General features: G+C 39.9%; 1 protein-coding gene across 2 annotated transcripts in view; it reads right to left on the reverse strand.

Annotated features, from left to right (window-relative positions):
- The window catches only part of PARN (poly(A)-specific ribonuclease), a 161,607-nt gene that overhangs the window by 104,650 nt on the left and 40,065 nt on the right, over positions 1 to 16,892 (reverse strand). For both annotated transcript variants that reach the window (XM_005871979.2, XM_005871978.2), the window contains 2 exons: positions 13,272 to 13,382; positions 12,898 to 12,967 (listed from right to left, as the gene is read on the reverse strand). In XM_005871979.2, the coding sequence (XP_005872041.1) occupies positions 12,898 to 12,967; positions 13,272 to 13,382 (181 nt within the window). The remainder of the gene's footprint in view (positions 1 to 12,897; positions 12,968 to 13,271; positions 13,383 to 16,892) is intronic.

Genomic DNA, 16,892 nt, shown 5'->3' on the forward strand with positions numbered 1-16,892 from the left:
GTCATTAAAGCAAGAATGAAAAATACCTCTATCCCAAGAAAAAAAGCCAATGGTTTTGTGAAACTGAACTTTGTTTTTCAAAATTCTTTTACTATTATTTTTAAACTTAAAAAAATAATAATAAAGGCTACCAGAAGTGAGAGGCCCAGGGTAAATAACTAGAGACTTTCTTAGAGAAAGCCCAGCTGGAAGAGCCAACTGAATCAATCTTATGCATCCTGTGTACCATCTCACCTGTTGTGAAGGAGGGGAATATATATATAATACATATTGTTTTTGTGATTAATCACTATGCTTTAATTATGTTCAATTTGTAACAATGAAAATACATCCTGCATATCAGATATTTACATTACGATTCATAACAGTAGCAAAATTACAGTTATGAAGTAGCAACGAAAATAATTTTATGGTTGGGGGTCACCACAACATGAGGAACTGTATTAAAGGGTTGCGGCATTAGGAAGGTTGAGAACCACTGATCTAGAGGGTATTATGCTAAGTGAAGTAAGTCAGAGAAAGACAAATACCATATGATTTCACTTGTATGTGAAATCTAAAGAACAAAATAAACAGATACAGAGAACAAACAAAGTTTCAAGATGGGAGGCAGGGTAGGTGGCTGGGTGAAAAAGTACAAATTGGTAGTTACAAAATAGTCACAGGGATATAAAGTACAACATAGGGAATATATTGTAATCTATATATATAAAAGGCTAATATGCAAAGTGTCCCCTCGGGAGTTCGACTGGGAGTTCGATCGCTCGCTATGACGTGCACTGACCACCAGGGGGCGGCGCGGAGTGAAGGAAAGCCCCAGCCAGCAGCCAGAAGGCCCCCATCAGCCCTGATCACCGGCCAGGCCTAGGGACCCTACCCGTGCACAAATTTTGTGCACTGGGCCTCTAGTAGCTATATATAATGCCAGGTGGATATTAGAACTATCAGGGAGATCACTTTGTAGATTACATAATTGTCCAACCACTATTTAATATACCTGAAACTAACATAAAATAATGTTGAATGTCAACTGTAATTGAAAAATTAAAAAAGTTATCTTTTGTCAAGCAATATACAGGCTATTTGTTCTCTAAAATTTCATCTAACTTTGAAATATCATCTCTCATTAAAATAAGTAAAACTGATTCTCAGCTAAAATACTCAAAAGATTTTTTTAAAGTTAGTTAAGCCTATACTATCTTGGTTGCTTACTTGATACTTTAACTAAATAGAAGCCCTTTTCAAATGAATTATTAATAGCACTTCTCACTCTTCCTGTAGGCCTCCACCTTCATGTCTGGGCTTTAGAGAGAAATGAATAGCTTCAAACCCTGGAAGAACACGAAAACCAACTCTGTGTGTGACTTGGCAGACTGTGCCACTGGAGAGAGCCATGCAATTGGAAAACCGACTCTAAAACTGTAGCTGAGCATCTGTGGAACTGAACCAAAGTAAACTCTCCAATGGCCTTCCATCCCCTTACTCAGGGCTATTTGCAAGCCACTGCTCTGGTAACATCCGTGCCCTTTTAAAGTGAAATTAAAACATTTGATTATATGAATGCCTCATACAAACTGGCTGTCAAAAGGCCTACACTGACTCCCTGGCATGATTTGATAAAATACTTCACATATGGATCGCTGCACTAGGCAGTTTTCATTTTAACATGTGAGGAAATGCACTGGAAAAGCAGAAATGCTAATAAATATTTGAAAGGATGCCCCTTCACTGTGAATTGCATTGAAGAGCAATTTCTCCTAGAAGGCCTTTCTTTGGGAAATTTCAAAAAGGCACTTGGCCCAACACTTTCATGAAACGTTTTCTCTATTTTAGTAAAGATTCAATATGGCTATAATTGGGTAAAGACATTTAAGACTATGCGGGAGTCTCGACACATTCCCGCAAACTTTCTGATGAACCGTATTTTAGCACTTCTTCTCTAAAGGACTGACACCGACTCTGTCAAAGACTAAAATTAAAATTCCCATTTGATACAACAGCCAAATTTATATCAGAATTTTATCCTAATAAACTGTATAACTCAAGTTGACATTCCAGATGCCATAAAACAGTGGTTCTCAACCTTCTGGCCCTTTAAATACAGTTCCTCATGTTGTGACCCAACCATAAAATTATTTTCGTTGCTATTTCATAACGGTAATGTTGCTACTGTTATGAATCGTAATGTAAATATCTGATATGCAGGATGGTCTTAGGCGACTCCTGTGAAAGGGTCGTTCAACCGCCAAAAGGGTCGAGACCCACAGGTTGAGAACCGCTGCCATAAAACAAATTTTAGCCCTTTTGGCATTTGTCAGTTTTTTTAAACATTCTATGATTATACATCTGGTGATGCTGTTTATCTCGGCTTTCAAACATGTCTGAAAAGATCCAAGGATAAAGCAGACAGGGTAACTTGAGCTCAGCCTCTTAATAGGCTACACAGTGTAGGCTATGTTCAACACCTTTATCTCCAGAATCACCTCTGTTGCTCATAAGCTGAATGGCACTCACAGAAAGTCATCTGCTAACATTCTTTTCCGACCAAGGAAGTATGATACTGTGACCTTGACTGTGTAAGAAAGCTCACTATTCACAAAAGAATTTCATTTCAGATATAAAACTTCATAGGGGCCTTGAGCCCTTAGAACCTTGAGCCCTTATCCAAATGTGGTTCCCCAGAAAATCAACAGCGACATCACCTGGGAACTTGATAGAAATGCAAATTCCTGGACCACACTTAATCCTATTGCCTCAGAAACTCTGAGGATTGAGAATCACTAGTTAATAAGAAAAGAGTATGTTCAAGGTTGTATGGTTAATTGTCATTAATGCCTGGGTGATTTGGGCCAACTTCTCAAAAAAAAGTATTAGTGTTAATGATTTTTTTATATTAAATGTTTTTGGCTTAGAAAAACACAAAACTATTAAAACATATACCAAGGACTACCTCAAAGTCCAGGAAGAAATAATATAAGGCTTCTACTACTTCCTGAAACCAGGTCAACTATAGCAAGAAACTAGGTTCTATGCAAGAAGTAAATTGGTATATGCACCCCTATGTTCATAGCAGCACAATTCACCATAGCTAAGATTTGGAAACAGCCTAAGTGCCCATCAGTAGATGAATGGATTAGAAAACTGTGGTACATCTACACGATGGAATACTATGCTGCTGTAAAAAAGAAGGAACTCTTACCATTTGCAACAGCATGGATGGAACTGGAGAGCATTATGCTAAGTGAAATAAGCCAGTCAATGAAGGAAAAATACCACATGATCTCACTCATTCATGGATAATAGAGACCATTACAAACTTTTGAACAATAATAGATACAGAGGCAGAGTTGCCTCGAACAGACTGTCAAACTACAGCAGGAAGGCCGGGGAGGGTGGGGGGGTGAGGGTGGGGTAAGAGATCAACCAAAGGACTTGTATGCATGCATATAAGCATAACCAATGGACACAGACACTGGGGGGTAGGGGAGGCCAGGGGATTGTCAAGGGCGGGGGAAAAAAAGGAGAAACATGTAATACTCTTTGTAATAATTTAAGCAATAAAAAAAATATATTTATAAAACAAAAAAAAAAAAAAAAGAAGTAAATTGGGGGAAGTTACTGTTCTGACAGCTATTTTTCTCATTTTTAAGAAGAAAGAATAAAAGACTACTTATACTACTTTCTTGGCAACTCACTGGCAAAAGTCCAACCTGTTTCTGTAAATTGGCCACAAATGAACACCTCCAACATTAAACTTGAGCCAATAATGCAGCACTGAAGACTGGCAAACAAAGCATCAGACACCTCTAAAATTTATCAAAATTCTCCAACCTTACCAACAAGTTTCAGACACAGATTCTGGCAACCACAAAACACATTAGGCTGTTTTAAGAAGTACACAAGATCACCAGCTTATCTGAACCACTCCCTGGATGTCCACGAATAAAATCAGATTGCAAAACAATGCCAGTATTAACCCATTTTATGCAGCTGAGCTCAAGAAAACAAAAACCACAAAACTGATATTCAAAAATGCATGCAAAAATTCCTGATGGTGATTCAGGAATACTATGTCTAAGAGGCTCAGATCTCAGGGAACTGAAAAGATCATTAAAGTTCTTTAAAATTCTGCATTACCAAATCTATGGAAAAAATCCATGATTCTATTCAGAAATAAAAGAAAATATTTAATTTTGCTCTTGCAGCAGCATGCTTTCCAATGCTATGTGGGAGAGGTACCCCACTCACATTTGGCATTTAACCTGAACAATGTCCAAAACCTCCATGTGCAGGAGCATCTAGGGACAAGTCAGGTTTTAGTCCTGAATCACTACCCAAATCCAACCCCCTAGTGCAGTGGTCAGCAAACTGCGGCTCGCGAGCCACAGGCGGCTCTTTGGCCCCTTGAGTGTGGCTCTTCCACAAAATACTGGCTCCTCCACAAAATGCCGACTTCTGTGCATGGGCCACGAAGTTTCAATCGCACTGTACGTGCGCGTCCGCACGTGGTATTTTGTGGAAGAGCCATACTCAAGGGGCCAAAGAGCCGCATGTGGCTTGCGAGCCGCAGTTTGCCGACCACGGCCCTAGTGTATAAAAATGAAGCATGAGCTCGAGATATAAGTAAAGATCTCAGAAACAACTTTTGTAATGCTTTGGGGCTGATTAAATTATGGCTTCATGTGATGAGCAGAACCTAGATACAAGAGAAGGAGCTTTAAGTAGACTGAATTTTCAAGGCAATGAGAACAGGCACTGAAGAGAGCTATGTTGTCACAGATCAAAAGGACAAACTTCCCATATTTGTAGCATAGGAAGAGCTGCTATCTGGGCTACCTGAGCATCAGGCTTTCCAGTCACACCTGCCCACACACACCATGACCACCATCAGGAAAACTAGCAAATAGGTTCGTATGAGGGTTGAGCGAGACATAGAGGTATCTGAATATAGGGACTTATTTTATGTAATGTCAGATTTGTACACATACACACAGGCCTGAATGATCTAGAAGGACTTCTAATGTTAAAACATGTCATAATTAAGAAAAACAGTGTTTGTTCTGGTCTCTTTCCTTAGCAAAAAAGGAGAAACCGCATGCTCCTAAACTCTTCATTCTTCCTCCTAGCAACTCAGTATTTCATTCAATGAGTAACAATTTGCATTTGTTCATCTGCTTTCTTCAAGACTATACTTTTCTTCCTAAAAAGCTTCTATCTAAAAAAAAAAAAAAGATTTCCAAGGAAAATTGCACTCCTCTCATAACACTATACTGGGATACAGAAATGTTGTAGAAAATCTAATCTCAACACAATTGAAGCAGTGAATTAATTTGTAGTTCACCCCAAGTCCCAAGCCTTCCAAAAGAAAATTGAAACCTTTAATGACTGTCAGCTCCACTGTACTTGCAAATGGTCTTGGTATTTCCTTCAGGGCACAGCAGTAAAAGCACTTCATAAGAACCTTGTATGCAAGGGTTCATCATTATACATATTTATGTGCTATAAAAAACTAATTTCATCATCTAAGGTAGGAAGCATGCAGACATCTCTCACAAAATAAGCTCATTTATTTTGCTTACTAAAGCTCTTGTGTAAAATCAAAGGGCAACCACTGGCTAGCAGGGAGTTACTGTGCCATCAGTTATTTTAAATTCACTCAGCAGGGAGCATACAATTTTCAATCCAGTCAACTTGATGTTTTGACAAATAGAGCATTACCCGACATTTGTCCTGAAGCCAATTCTTGTCCTCTCTTAAACAGAGATACACCACTAGAAACAAGAGGGAGGGGGAAGAAAGGGGAAACAAAAGAGAAAACCAGCAGCTCATTTGAACAGTCTCCATCAAATGAACCATATCAAATTACATCAAATAAAAATGTTAAATTAAGTGTTATACAGAGGCAACTTCTGCAGGGCCTAAAAATAAGATTATAAAATGTCAGAGGAAATCAGCCTAACACAATCTAGTGGTCAAAGTCAACATCTATTATAATTACTGCTCAGGCTGAGAGAAAAAGAAATCTTTCAAAGATTCCAGCATTATCTCTTAAGAAAATGTGCAAACTGTGCTACAGCTCATGCCTACATTTGGAGTTGGAAGTCCCATGTGTGTGCTGGGCATATGGGGAGGGTTACTGTAACACTTAAAACTATGGACCTAATTGTTCAGATACCTGACCTAAACAGTATATCAGTAAAAACACATTCAGTCCATCACCCAGGATGCTAAAAAACAACAGAAACACTGGGAATCAGAACAGTTTAGCCTCGTCCTCTTGTTCCTCTGAGGAAGGGCAGGCAGCACAAGAGAAGATTCAGTGAGAGCCACCTTCCAAGTGATCAGGCACCCTCCTGAGAGACAAGCAGTCTGCTCTTCCAGACACATGGCCTACTGACAACCTGCTACCGACTGGCATGTGACCTGGCATACCATGCAGTGAAACATGAATGGCAAGTTGCTAGTAAATGGGACAAGTAAGAGTTGTTCAGTCCACTATCAGTGAAAGGGCTGGGGAGAAAGGAGGTGCAGTTGGCCTTCTGTGGATTCAACCAATCACAAATAGAAAAAAAATTTTCTTAACATTATGTTGTTGCTGACATGTACTATGTGGTCAGGCCTACTGTACAGATTTTTTTTCTTGTCATTATTCCCTAAACAATACAATATAACAACTATTTAAATAGCATTGTATTAGATATCATAAGTAATCTAGAGATGACAAAGTATATGGGAGAATATGCACAGATTATACGTAAATACTACACCATCCTATATAATAAAAGTGTGACATGCAAATTGACCCTAACTGTGGAACTACAGGGAACAACTGGTCGCTATGATGTGCACCGCAGAAGCGCTAAGGATGTCCAACTAACAGCTTGGGAGCGGGCCTAAGCTGTTAGTCGGACATCCCCCGAGGGGTCCCGGACTGCCAGAGGGCACAGGCTGGGCTGAAGGATCCCCCGAGTGCATGAATTTTCGTGCACCAGGCTTCTAGTTTTTATATAGAAGACTTGAGCATTGTGGATTTTGGTAACTGCAGGGGATCCTAGAACCAATCCCCCTCGGATATTGAGGAATGACTATACAGCCCTGATCTTCAGTTTTTTGTTTTCCTATAATCCTTCAGTTTAAAATCTCTCTGATGTTAAATATGAAGCATATGCACATGTCAAAAACAACTTGCTGCCAACATGATTGCTTTCCATGGAGAAAACAGGGCAAAACATTGGTGTGCTTTATCTTAGGCACCATAATGGTTCCTCCTTTCTATACACTTATGGCAGTTATATACACCTATACTACCCTCGATAAATTGTTGTATTCATTTTAATAACAAAACTTTAAAATGCTCCAAATCAAAGCAAACTTGCTTCCACTATATACCAATCTGACTCACTTCATCATCTGATTTTTTTCATAAGCAAACACTAAACAGTAGGTACAAGCAAAAGTGAATGCCACATCTGCTGCCACTGTATTCCCATTTTATATCCACGTGATAACGTATTTTCTTCTGTATCACTGAACAAAAAAACAAAACACATCCCACTACTGCATCTACTTTTTTAAATCTCCTAATATGTTAAATTCTCTTATATGTCAAGAAAGGAAAACAATATATAGTAAAACAGTAAGAACTATCAAAGTTCTTTTGCATCTCATACAAACTTTATAATCTCTGTGGGAGGTGAACAGTGTCATCCCCATTTTACAAAGGAGGAAACAATTTGTCCAAGAGCACAGCATCCTTTCTAATGGTTTCTCTCCTCATCTGCAGCTTAGAAAGAACATATGGTAGGGTCATCCCAGAAAGACCTTGGTTTCTAGAGGCATCCTATTCAGATTCAGAACACTGGTCTCAAGGACAAGGTGGCCATCCTGTATGTATAGTAAATTGCACGCAATTCTTTCTTTTTAATTCTATTACTCATAGAGAATAGCCAAAATTAGAGACTTAGTCATTTCCCTTCTCTTTCTAAGAACTGAGGTAAATGGAAAATAACCTTCCCAAAAAACCTTTGAAAAGGTTATCCATAAGAGAGTTCAAGGGGTCTTCCAGGAACAGATGACTGTTAAAAAACATAAGGCAAAAGTCTGATTTTGTGCTTTCTATTGTGCAATAAAAGTAAAAGCAAAGAGTATCTTTAGCTCTTCCAAGCTTAAAAGGATTTAACCAAAGGATCTTCTCTAGTTCTGGCTTTTATTCATTGATTAAAACTGACCAAGATTATAAAAGAACGTAAATCATTTCCTGACCAGAGAGCCTACAACTTACACGAAGAGCGCATTCCACACAACCTGTCATTAGCAGTGGTCTGATCATGATTTCCATCGCTCAGCTCTCTTATGACTTTCATTCTCAGTCTAACAAACTAAGCAGAAATATGGGAGGTACCTAGACCATGAAAGAGACAAAATGATACAATACAAAACTCTCCTGGAACATTCTGTAGATAAATACAGTACAGAATACATCTTATATTACATTCAGTCTCTGCATACTGCTCAACCACCAGGTATCTTGGGATTTCTCAATAGCTGACTTAATGAAGCTCCCAAAGAGATACCTATTGCGGTCAAATGCCAATTTAGGATAATGTGGAAATAGGTCGAGTTACTTCCCCTTTGGGTTTACTTTTTAAATGTAAAAACAGAGGAACAGATTATTTGCATACGTGAGCAGTTTAATGTCCTTCCAAATTTATGTCAGGACTATGCATATTTGGATGAGGTACACTGAGAAAAGCCTGATGCCAAAATATATAAACCCTCAGAAAAGTAACTAATTTTTATAAAATCAACCACTTAATATAATGTTTATGACAATTGTTGCATATTTTTTAAGGGTAATCTTGAAAAAATGTAATAAATCAAACCTGCATGTAAGTAAGAATGAGGTCAATATTAACACAGAATGATGTCAAAAGAAGCAACTACTTTTCCTACTTTCTAAATGAGTTAAGAATGCTTGACTGTACTTGACCAAGCTATTCCAATACAGAATAATAAAAACAGTTCTGCCCAGTGCATGGCTCAGTGATTGAGCATTGACCTATGAACCAGGAGGTCGCGGTTCAATTCCCAGTCAGGGCACATGCCCTGGTGTGGGCTGGATCCCCAGTGTGGGGTGTGCAGAAGGCAGCCAATCAATGATATTCTATCATCATTGATGTTTCTAGCTCTCTCTCCCTCTCCCTTCCTCTGTGATATCAATAAAAATATATATTTTTTAAAAACCAGTTCTTATTTTTCATTTCAAAAACCTCTGCAATTTTATTTTCCTTCAAAGATGAAGAAAGTATTCCTTTATAGATGGGGGAAATAAAGCAAAAAATTCAAATTAGGCAAGAATTTTCAGATACTTTGTATCTAGGTTTTAGAAAAAAAAATCTGAATAGAAACATGTCCTGATTTAAAGTGAAGCTATGTGTTTACCATCCAATTCTTTTGAGCAATGGTCTTGCAGATTATTAGCAACTAGAGACCTGGTGCACAAAATTTGTGCACTGGAGAGGGGTTCCTCAGCCCGGCCTGTGCCCTCTCGCATTCTGGGACCACTCGGGATGTCCGCCTGCTGGAGGGATCAGGCCTAAGCTGGTTCCTAAGCCCGGCCTGTGCCCTCTCGCATTCTGGGACCACTCAGGGGATGTCCGCCTGCTGGAGGGATCAGGCCTAAGCTGGCAGTCAGACATCCCTCTCGCAGTCCAGAGCTCTAGCAGTCCCGGACCCCTCGCTCCATACCACCCACCTGCAGCGGAGGCGGGAGAGGCTTCCACCACCACCACTGAGCTCGCCAGCTGTGAACCTGGCTTCTGGCTGAGCAGCGCTCCAAGTGCACTGACCATCAGGGGGCAGCTCCTGCATTGAGCGTCTGCCCCCTGGTGATCAGTACGCATCATAGTGACCGGTCATTCCGCCGGTCGTTCCACCATTTAGTCGATTTGCATATTAGGGTTTTATAATATAGGATATTAAACTGATCTAGAAATGCATTAACTCTTACTTAAGCTTTTTAATCAGAGCTTACTTTGAGTGCATCTTGGTCACAAAGATCACTGATAAAGTAGGTGCTTCCTGTATCTAACCCAGTTTATATCTATCATCTGATTTTATAAGAAGTTGATTTCATGGAAATAAGTAAATATCTCCCAGTTGAAAATTTTGAAAAATATTGTTGAACTATGAACTTAACATCATGCACATAAAAATGTAAGGAATAATCATGATCCAAGCAATATTTAGTGTCACCTATAGGTTCCATAGTGTATGACATAAGCTGCCCTTTCAAAGATTTAAAAAGCTAAGCATTGCCCCAAAATAAGAGTTAAGAGCTAAGAAAACCCTGTAATACCCATAAGATCTAGATAGATGGCAAGGACTCAATTGTTAGCAGAATTATTTTTCCAACTATTTATAGAAATTTAATTTCTAATATACACCACGCTGTTGCCCAGTCCACTTTGAAAGATGTCTGGAAAATCAAACACAATTACTTCTGAACTTCCATAGAAAAGAACAAAGATTAAAAAATAAGAAGCCACAGCATGATAAAATTCCGAGACTACACAAATTCTGAACCTGTAGCAATCCAGATGTTTGGAATTAACATCTGTCTCTGCATCATGTCACCTAAGTACAAGCACTGTAATACTAGTATTTATACAGACATTCTAAGGAGACAGTATTCTTACCCAATAAAGCACTGACAGAATTGTAAAGTGCTACACAAAATGTAAGGAAATGATGTAACCAACCCAATACCAAAATAATTTTCCCCCATGGTGGTGATCGCTTGTTCTCTCTGGCTCACCCAGAATCTCCCAGAACCAACCCTGCCAAGAGAACTGGAATAAAGATGAAGGTTTAGGGCTCTGGAACAGAGCCAAACTGTGGCCTGCTGGAGGAGTACATCCATAACTTTAGTCTCAACGGTGCCAAGAAAGCACAAACCACACTTTGAAGTAATAATCTTGAGATCTTTCAGAATGTTCTGAACTTACACTTCTCCCTAAATCACACTGTACCAACAATGAAGGTACATGAGCAAGCTTGTACTTCATTGGAACTATTCAGATGAGGGCTCAGGATATAATGACAATCAAAGCTCCATAAATTATCTTAAAAGCCATTTGTATAACCAACACCTTCTTAGAAACAATATTTAATCGGATAACAATACAAGCGTAAATAATAATCTCACATATAAAGTTTGTTAGGGGTAAGTTAGATCTCACTATACACACACACACACACACACACACACCGCCTCCCTTATAGGTAATCTAAACACAAAACCACCAGTTTTTTGGCTTAGAAGAGATGCACTATCATTGGTAATGTTTTCTTTCCTTTCCTTTCTTTTTTTTTAGCTAATATGTTTAATAAATTAGCCCAGCCGGTGTGGTTCAGTGGTTGGGCATAGACCTATGAACCAGGAGGTCATGGTTTGATTCCGGTGAGGGAATATGCCCAGGGTTGGGGGCTCAATCCCCAGTGTGGGGCGTGCAGGAGACAGCCGATCAATGATTCTTTCTTATCATTGTTCTCTCTCTCCCTCTCCCTCTCTGAAATCAATAAAACAGTGTGGTGTGCAGGAGACAGCCGATCAATGATTCTTTCTTATCATTGTTCTCTCTCTCCCTCTCCCTCTCTGAAATCAATAAAAATATATTATTAATAAATAAATAATTTCCCAAAAGATCAATTTCTATTTTCAAAAAACATCTCAGTCACCAGAGATGAGAAACATTTCATCTAAAAATGCACTACAGCCCTAGCCAATTTGGCTCAGTGGATAGAGCACTGGCCCATAGACTAAAGCAGCAGTCGCCAACCCGTGGTCCACGGACTACTGGTGGTCCGCGAGGTCCAAAAAGTTGGCGACCGCTGGACTAAAGGGTCCCAGGTTCAACTCCGGCCACGGGCACGTACCTCAGTTTCAGGCTCAATCCCTGGCTCTGGTTGGGGGCATGCAAAGGGCAACCAATCGATGTGTCTCTCTTACATCAATGTTTCTCTCTCTGTCTCCCCCGCTCCCTTCCACTCTCTATAAATATCAATGGAACCGCGCCTGGCTAGCTCAGTCAGTAGAGCATGAGACTCTTAAAAATCAATGGAAAAATATCCCCAGGTGAGGACTAACAAAAAATAATCCTATATAATAAAACTGTAATATGCAAATCGACCAAATGGCAGAACAACCAGTCAGTGGGGGGCGGGGCCAGCGAGCAGGGGGCACCAGGCCAGCTAAGGCACTTGCCAGCAGGCAGAGGGAGGGGACGGCGATGGGGTGTGAGGGGGGAGCGGTGGTGACCAGCCATGGCAGAGGGGTAATTGGGGAGCCTGCCTGGTCACCTCCTGTAGAGGGAGGCCACCAGTCTGGGCACAGCGGGATGATGGGGGCGGCGCTGGGCCGATCCCGCAGAGAATGGCCGGGCGGAGGCCACAGAGGGGTGATGGGGGTGGCGCCATCCCCTGATCCTGATCAGCCCACCAGGTCACCTCCCACAGAGGGAGGCCAGACTACGGCTTAGACCCACTCCACACAGGGAGCGGGCCTAAGCTGTCAGTAGGACATCCCCTAAGGACTGGTGCAGGCACAAATTCATCCCCTCCAGTGCACGAATTTTCATGCAGCAGGCCTCTAGTAATCTATAATAATAAAAGCATAATATACTCATTAGACCAGACAGCCGAAAGACCTTCCGGACGACCTTCCAGGCAAAGCCAGGGCTGCGAGGGCTGAGCCCCTTGCACAAATTTCGTGCATCGGGCCTCTAGTAATAATAATAATAATGCACTACACCTCCCAATCATCCCTAATTGACATTCCAGATACTAGGCTATACCACAGCGAGAGAATGTGGGCCTTGGGACCCACTGATTACTTACTTGTTGATAAAGGGTTCAATGAGTTTTGATCTGGCAGACACATGATTTTTTGGAGGACTAAGAAAAGAACCTAATAAAGAAAAGAAGCAGAATATTATATATAGTCAAGTAGACAAAGCCTGAAAATTCAGGCGAAAATATATTTAAATCAACAGTATGGGTCAGCAAGGGTAAAAAGTACTCATATGAGCAAGTACCATACCACAGGTACAAGTCAATGGTTCTTCCTGTGTACTCTCCATCTGCTCCAACCCAATCTCCTCCGACTCCATCCCCTCCCATTTCTAACTGGGTGAGTGGATCCCAGGGAACTAGTAGACAGGTAAGATCCACTCTAGACCATTGTGTTTGACAGAAACATGTACAGTGAATACCTAGGTAATTTGTCATGGAGATGAAGCACAGTCCTGTGATATAAGCATCATATCCTGCCTCATGGAGCTGTTCAGAAGCTGTGTCATAACTTGGAAAACCTTCTGCACTTTCTAAAGAAAAAAAAGAAAAAACAGTTTTCCCAAGGACATCACAAATCATGAAGACTGGTAAGTGTATTGCCCTACCAAATCCAAATTGTATTTAGATGTGCTATAGAAATATCCTAAAAAAGCATTTTAAAAACTTTTTTTAACTTTATTTTTCAATTACAGTTTACATTCATATTATTTTTTATCAGTCTCAGGTGTACAACACAGTGGTTAGACAACCACATACTTTACAAAGTATTTCTCCTGATATTTCAGTGCCCACCTGGCACCATACATAGTTATTACAATATTATTGACTATTCCCTATGCTATAGTTTACATTCCTATGACTGATTTCTAACTACCAACTTGTACTCCTTAATACCTTCACTTTTTTTACACAATCCTCCATGCCCCACCCCTCTGGCAACCATTTGTCTGTTCTCTGTTTCTAGGAGTCTGTTTTGTTTGTTCGTTTATATTATTCTTTAGATTCCACATATAAGTGAAATCATATAGTATCTGTCTTTCTCTGACTGACTTATTTCATTTAGCATAATACTCCCTAGGTTCATCCGTGCTATCACAAATGGTAAGATTTCATTCTTTTTTATGGCTGAGTAATATTTCATCATATACTACACATGTACCACAGATTTTTATCCACTCATCTATTGGTGGGAACTTGGATTGCTTCCATATCTTGGTTATTGTAAATAACACTTGCAATGAACACAGAGGTGCATATATTCTTTCTGGTTGGTGTTTCAGGATTCTTAGGATATATATATATACCCAGAAGTGGAATTGCTGGGTCGTAAGACAGTTCCATTTTTAATTTTTTGAGGACTCTCCACATTGTTTTCCATAGCAACTGCACCAATCTGCATTCCTATCAACAGTGCACGAGGGTTCCCCTTTCTCCACATCCTTGCCAACACTTGTTTGCTGACTTATCGCTGACAGCCATTCTGACAGCTGTGAAATGATATCTCATTGTGGATTTAATTTTTATTTCTCTGATGATTAGTGACCTTGAGCATCTTTTCATATGTCTATTGACTATTTGTATCTCCTCTTTGGAGAAGTGTCTATTCAGATCTTTGTCCATTTTTAATGGGGTTATTCATTTTTTGGTGCTGAGTTGTATGAATTCTTTATAAACGTTAGATATCAGATCTATCACTGGTGAATATTTTCTCCCATTCCATGGGTTGTCTTTTTGTTATTGACTATTTGTATGTCCTCTTTGGAGAAGTCTATTCAGATCCTTTGTCCATTTTTAATGGGATTATTCATTTTTTGGTGCTGAGTTGTATGAATTCTTTATAAACGTTAGATATCAGATCTATCATTGGTGAATATTTTCTCCCATTCCATGGGTTGCCTTTTTGTTTTATTGATGGTTTCTTTTGCTGTGCAAACCCTTTTAGTTTAATGTAGTCTCGTTTTTTTATTTTTTTATTTTGTTTCCCTTGTCTGAGAAGACATATCAAAACAAGTATTGCTAAGAGAAATGTCAGAGGTTTTACTGCCTATGTTTTCTTCTAGGAGTTCTAGGTTTCAAGTCTTAGATTCAAATTTTTAATGTATTTTGAGTTTATTCTTGTACACGGTATAAGAAGGTGGTCTAGTTTCATTTTTTTGCATATACCTGTCCAATTTTCCCAACACCAGCTATTAAAATGGTGTCTTTACCCCATTGTATGTTCTTGCCTCCTTTGTCAAATATAAATGACCTTATAGGCATGCGTTTATTTCTGGGCTCTCTATTCTGTTCCATTGTTCCATATGTCTGTTTTTGTGCCAGTACCATCCTGTTTTGATTACTATAGCCTTGTAACATAGTTTGATATCCAGTAAGCATCCCCCAACTTTGTTCTTCTTTCTCAAGATTGCTGGGGCTACTCAAGGTCTTTTGTGGTTCCATATAAACTTTTGGACTATTTGTTCTAGTTCTGTAAAATACACCATTGATATTTTGATAGGAATTGCAGTGAATCTACAATTTCTTAATTTCTCTACACATAAGCCCTTATAATATGAGATAACAGACTCACTGAAAATGAGGGCTTTTGTCTAGACTAGAGCAATCCTCAGTTATGTTATCAAAGAGAGTCACAGGCCTCTCCATTGCACAGCGGTCAGTGCTATTTACAATCATGCCTCGCTTTATGACAATGATTCCTCTTCTGATTTCTCTCTACTGTCACAAAAAGGAGTGTCTACTCTTAGAGACAATGGTAGCACTGGGACACAACAGGAATTTCAGAATAATGATTTAAGCATGGACGCTGGAGCCCCACTGTGTTTAAGTTTGAATCTCTGCTCACCACTTATTTGCTATATGATCTTGGGCTTCGCCTCTGGTCCTCCATTTTGGGAGAATGAAGATAATAATCAAAATCCCCCTTTTTTGGTGAGGATCTAAAGAGCTAACTAAGTAAAGATCTTATATAGTGCTTGGTACAAGGTAAACACTCACTAATTATTATCTGTTAATACCGCAGATAATCCTCCCAAAAGCAAGACTCCAATCAATATTGATAGCTCAATTCAATATTGCCATTTATTATGTTGCCAAGCTTACAGATCTAAAGATGAAAGCACAACTAACTCCAAAAAAACGGTTTAGAACATTCTGTAATGCAGCCCTTGAAACATGGGGCCACTTCATAGTATAGATCATTTTATAACATAATTCTTTTGTCACATGGATATACATAGATGCTGAGAGGATATCGTCTGAGAAGAGTGATCTACCTGCTTTAGAGTAAATTCTCTACCAGACAGCAGAATATTATATGGAAATAATACGATAAAACTATAGCTCATAATTATTTCCTAGAACCATTCAGAAAATGAATATCAAAAAGGTTACAACAGGAGAGAAACCAAGATGGCGGCATAGGTAAACACCGGAAATTGCTGCCTCGCACAACCACTTCAAAAATACAACTAAAAGACAAAACGGACATCATCCAGAACCACAGGAAGGCTGGCTGAGTGGAAATTCTACAACTAGAAGGAAAGAAAAAAGCACACTGAGACTCAGAGGAGGTGCGGAAGTATAGTTCAGAGGTACGGAGGCGCACGTGGAAAGGGCTGGCAACTGAGGACATGGTTGTCTTTTTCAATCGGGAGGGAGTCTCAAGCTCCCGACTGCTCTGAACTCCAGTCCCGGGCGAGTCTCTGGGGACCCAGACTCATACGGGGAGAAAATGGACTGTCTGGCAACGGGCGAAACTCGAGGGCGGCTTTTTCTCAGAGGTGCTTGCAGCAATTACCGGGACATTGAGACGCGGGGCCTCTTAGGGTAGGACTGAGGATCAGCCATAGCTGTTTGCTACGCCCTGTTGATTCCCTGAGACCCTGCCCCACCCAAGCTGTGCGCAGAGGCTTTTGCATATGAAAGGCCTGGCCCTTTGCAATCTGAAAATTACCTAACAAACTGCAGCTGGGTCAGAGAGACCCAGAACTTCCAAAAGAAGGCCCAAGGCCCCACAGCAGCTTGCATTGCTTCACAGCTGG

Source organism: Myotis brandtii, unplaced genomic scaffold, assembly GCF_000412655.1.
Source record: "Myotis brandtii unplaced genomic scaffold, ASM41265v1 scaffold363, whole genome shotgun sequence".
Lineage (NCBI taxonomy): Eukaryota > Metazoa > Chordata > Mammalia > Chiroptera > Vespertilionidae > Myotis > Myotis brandtii.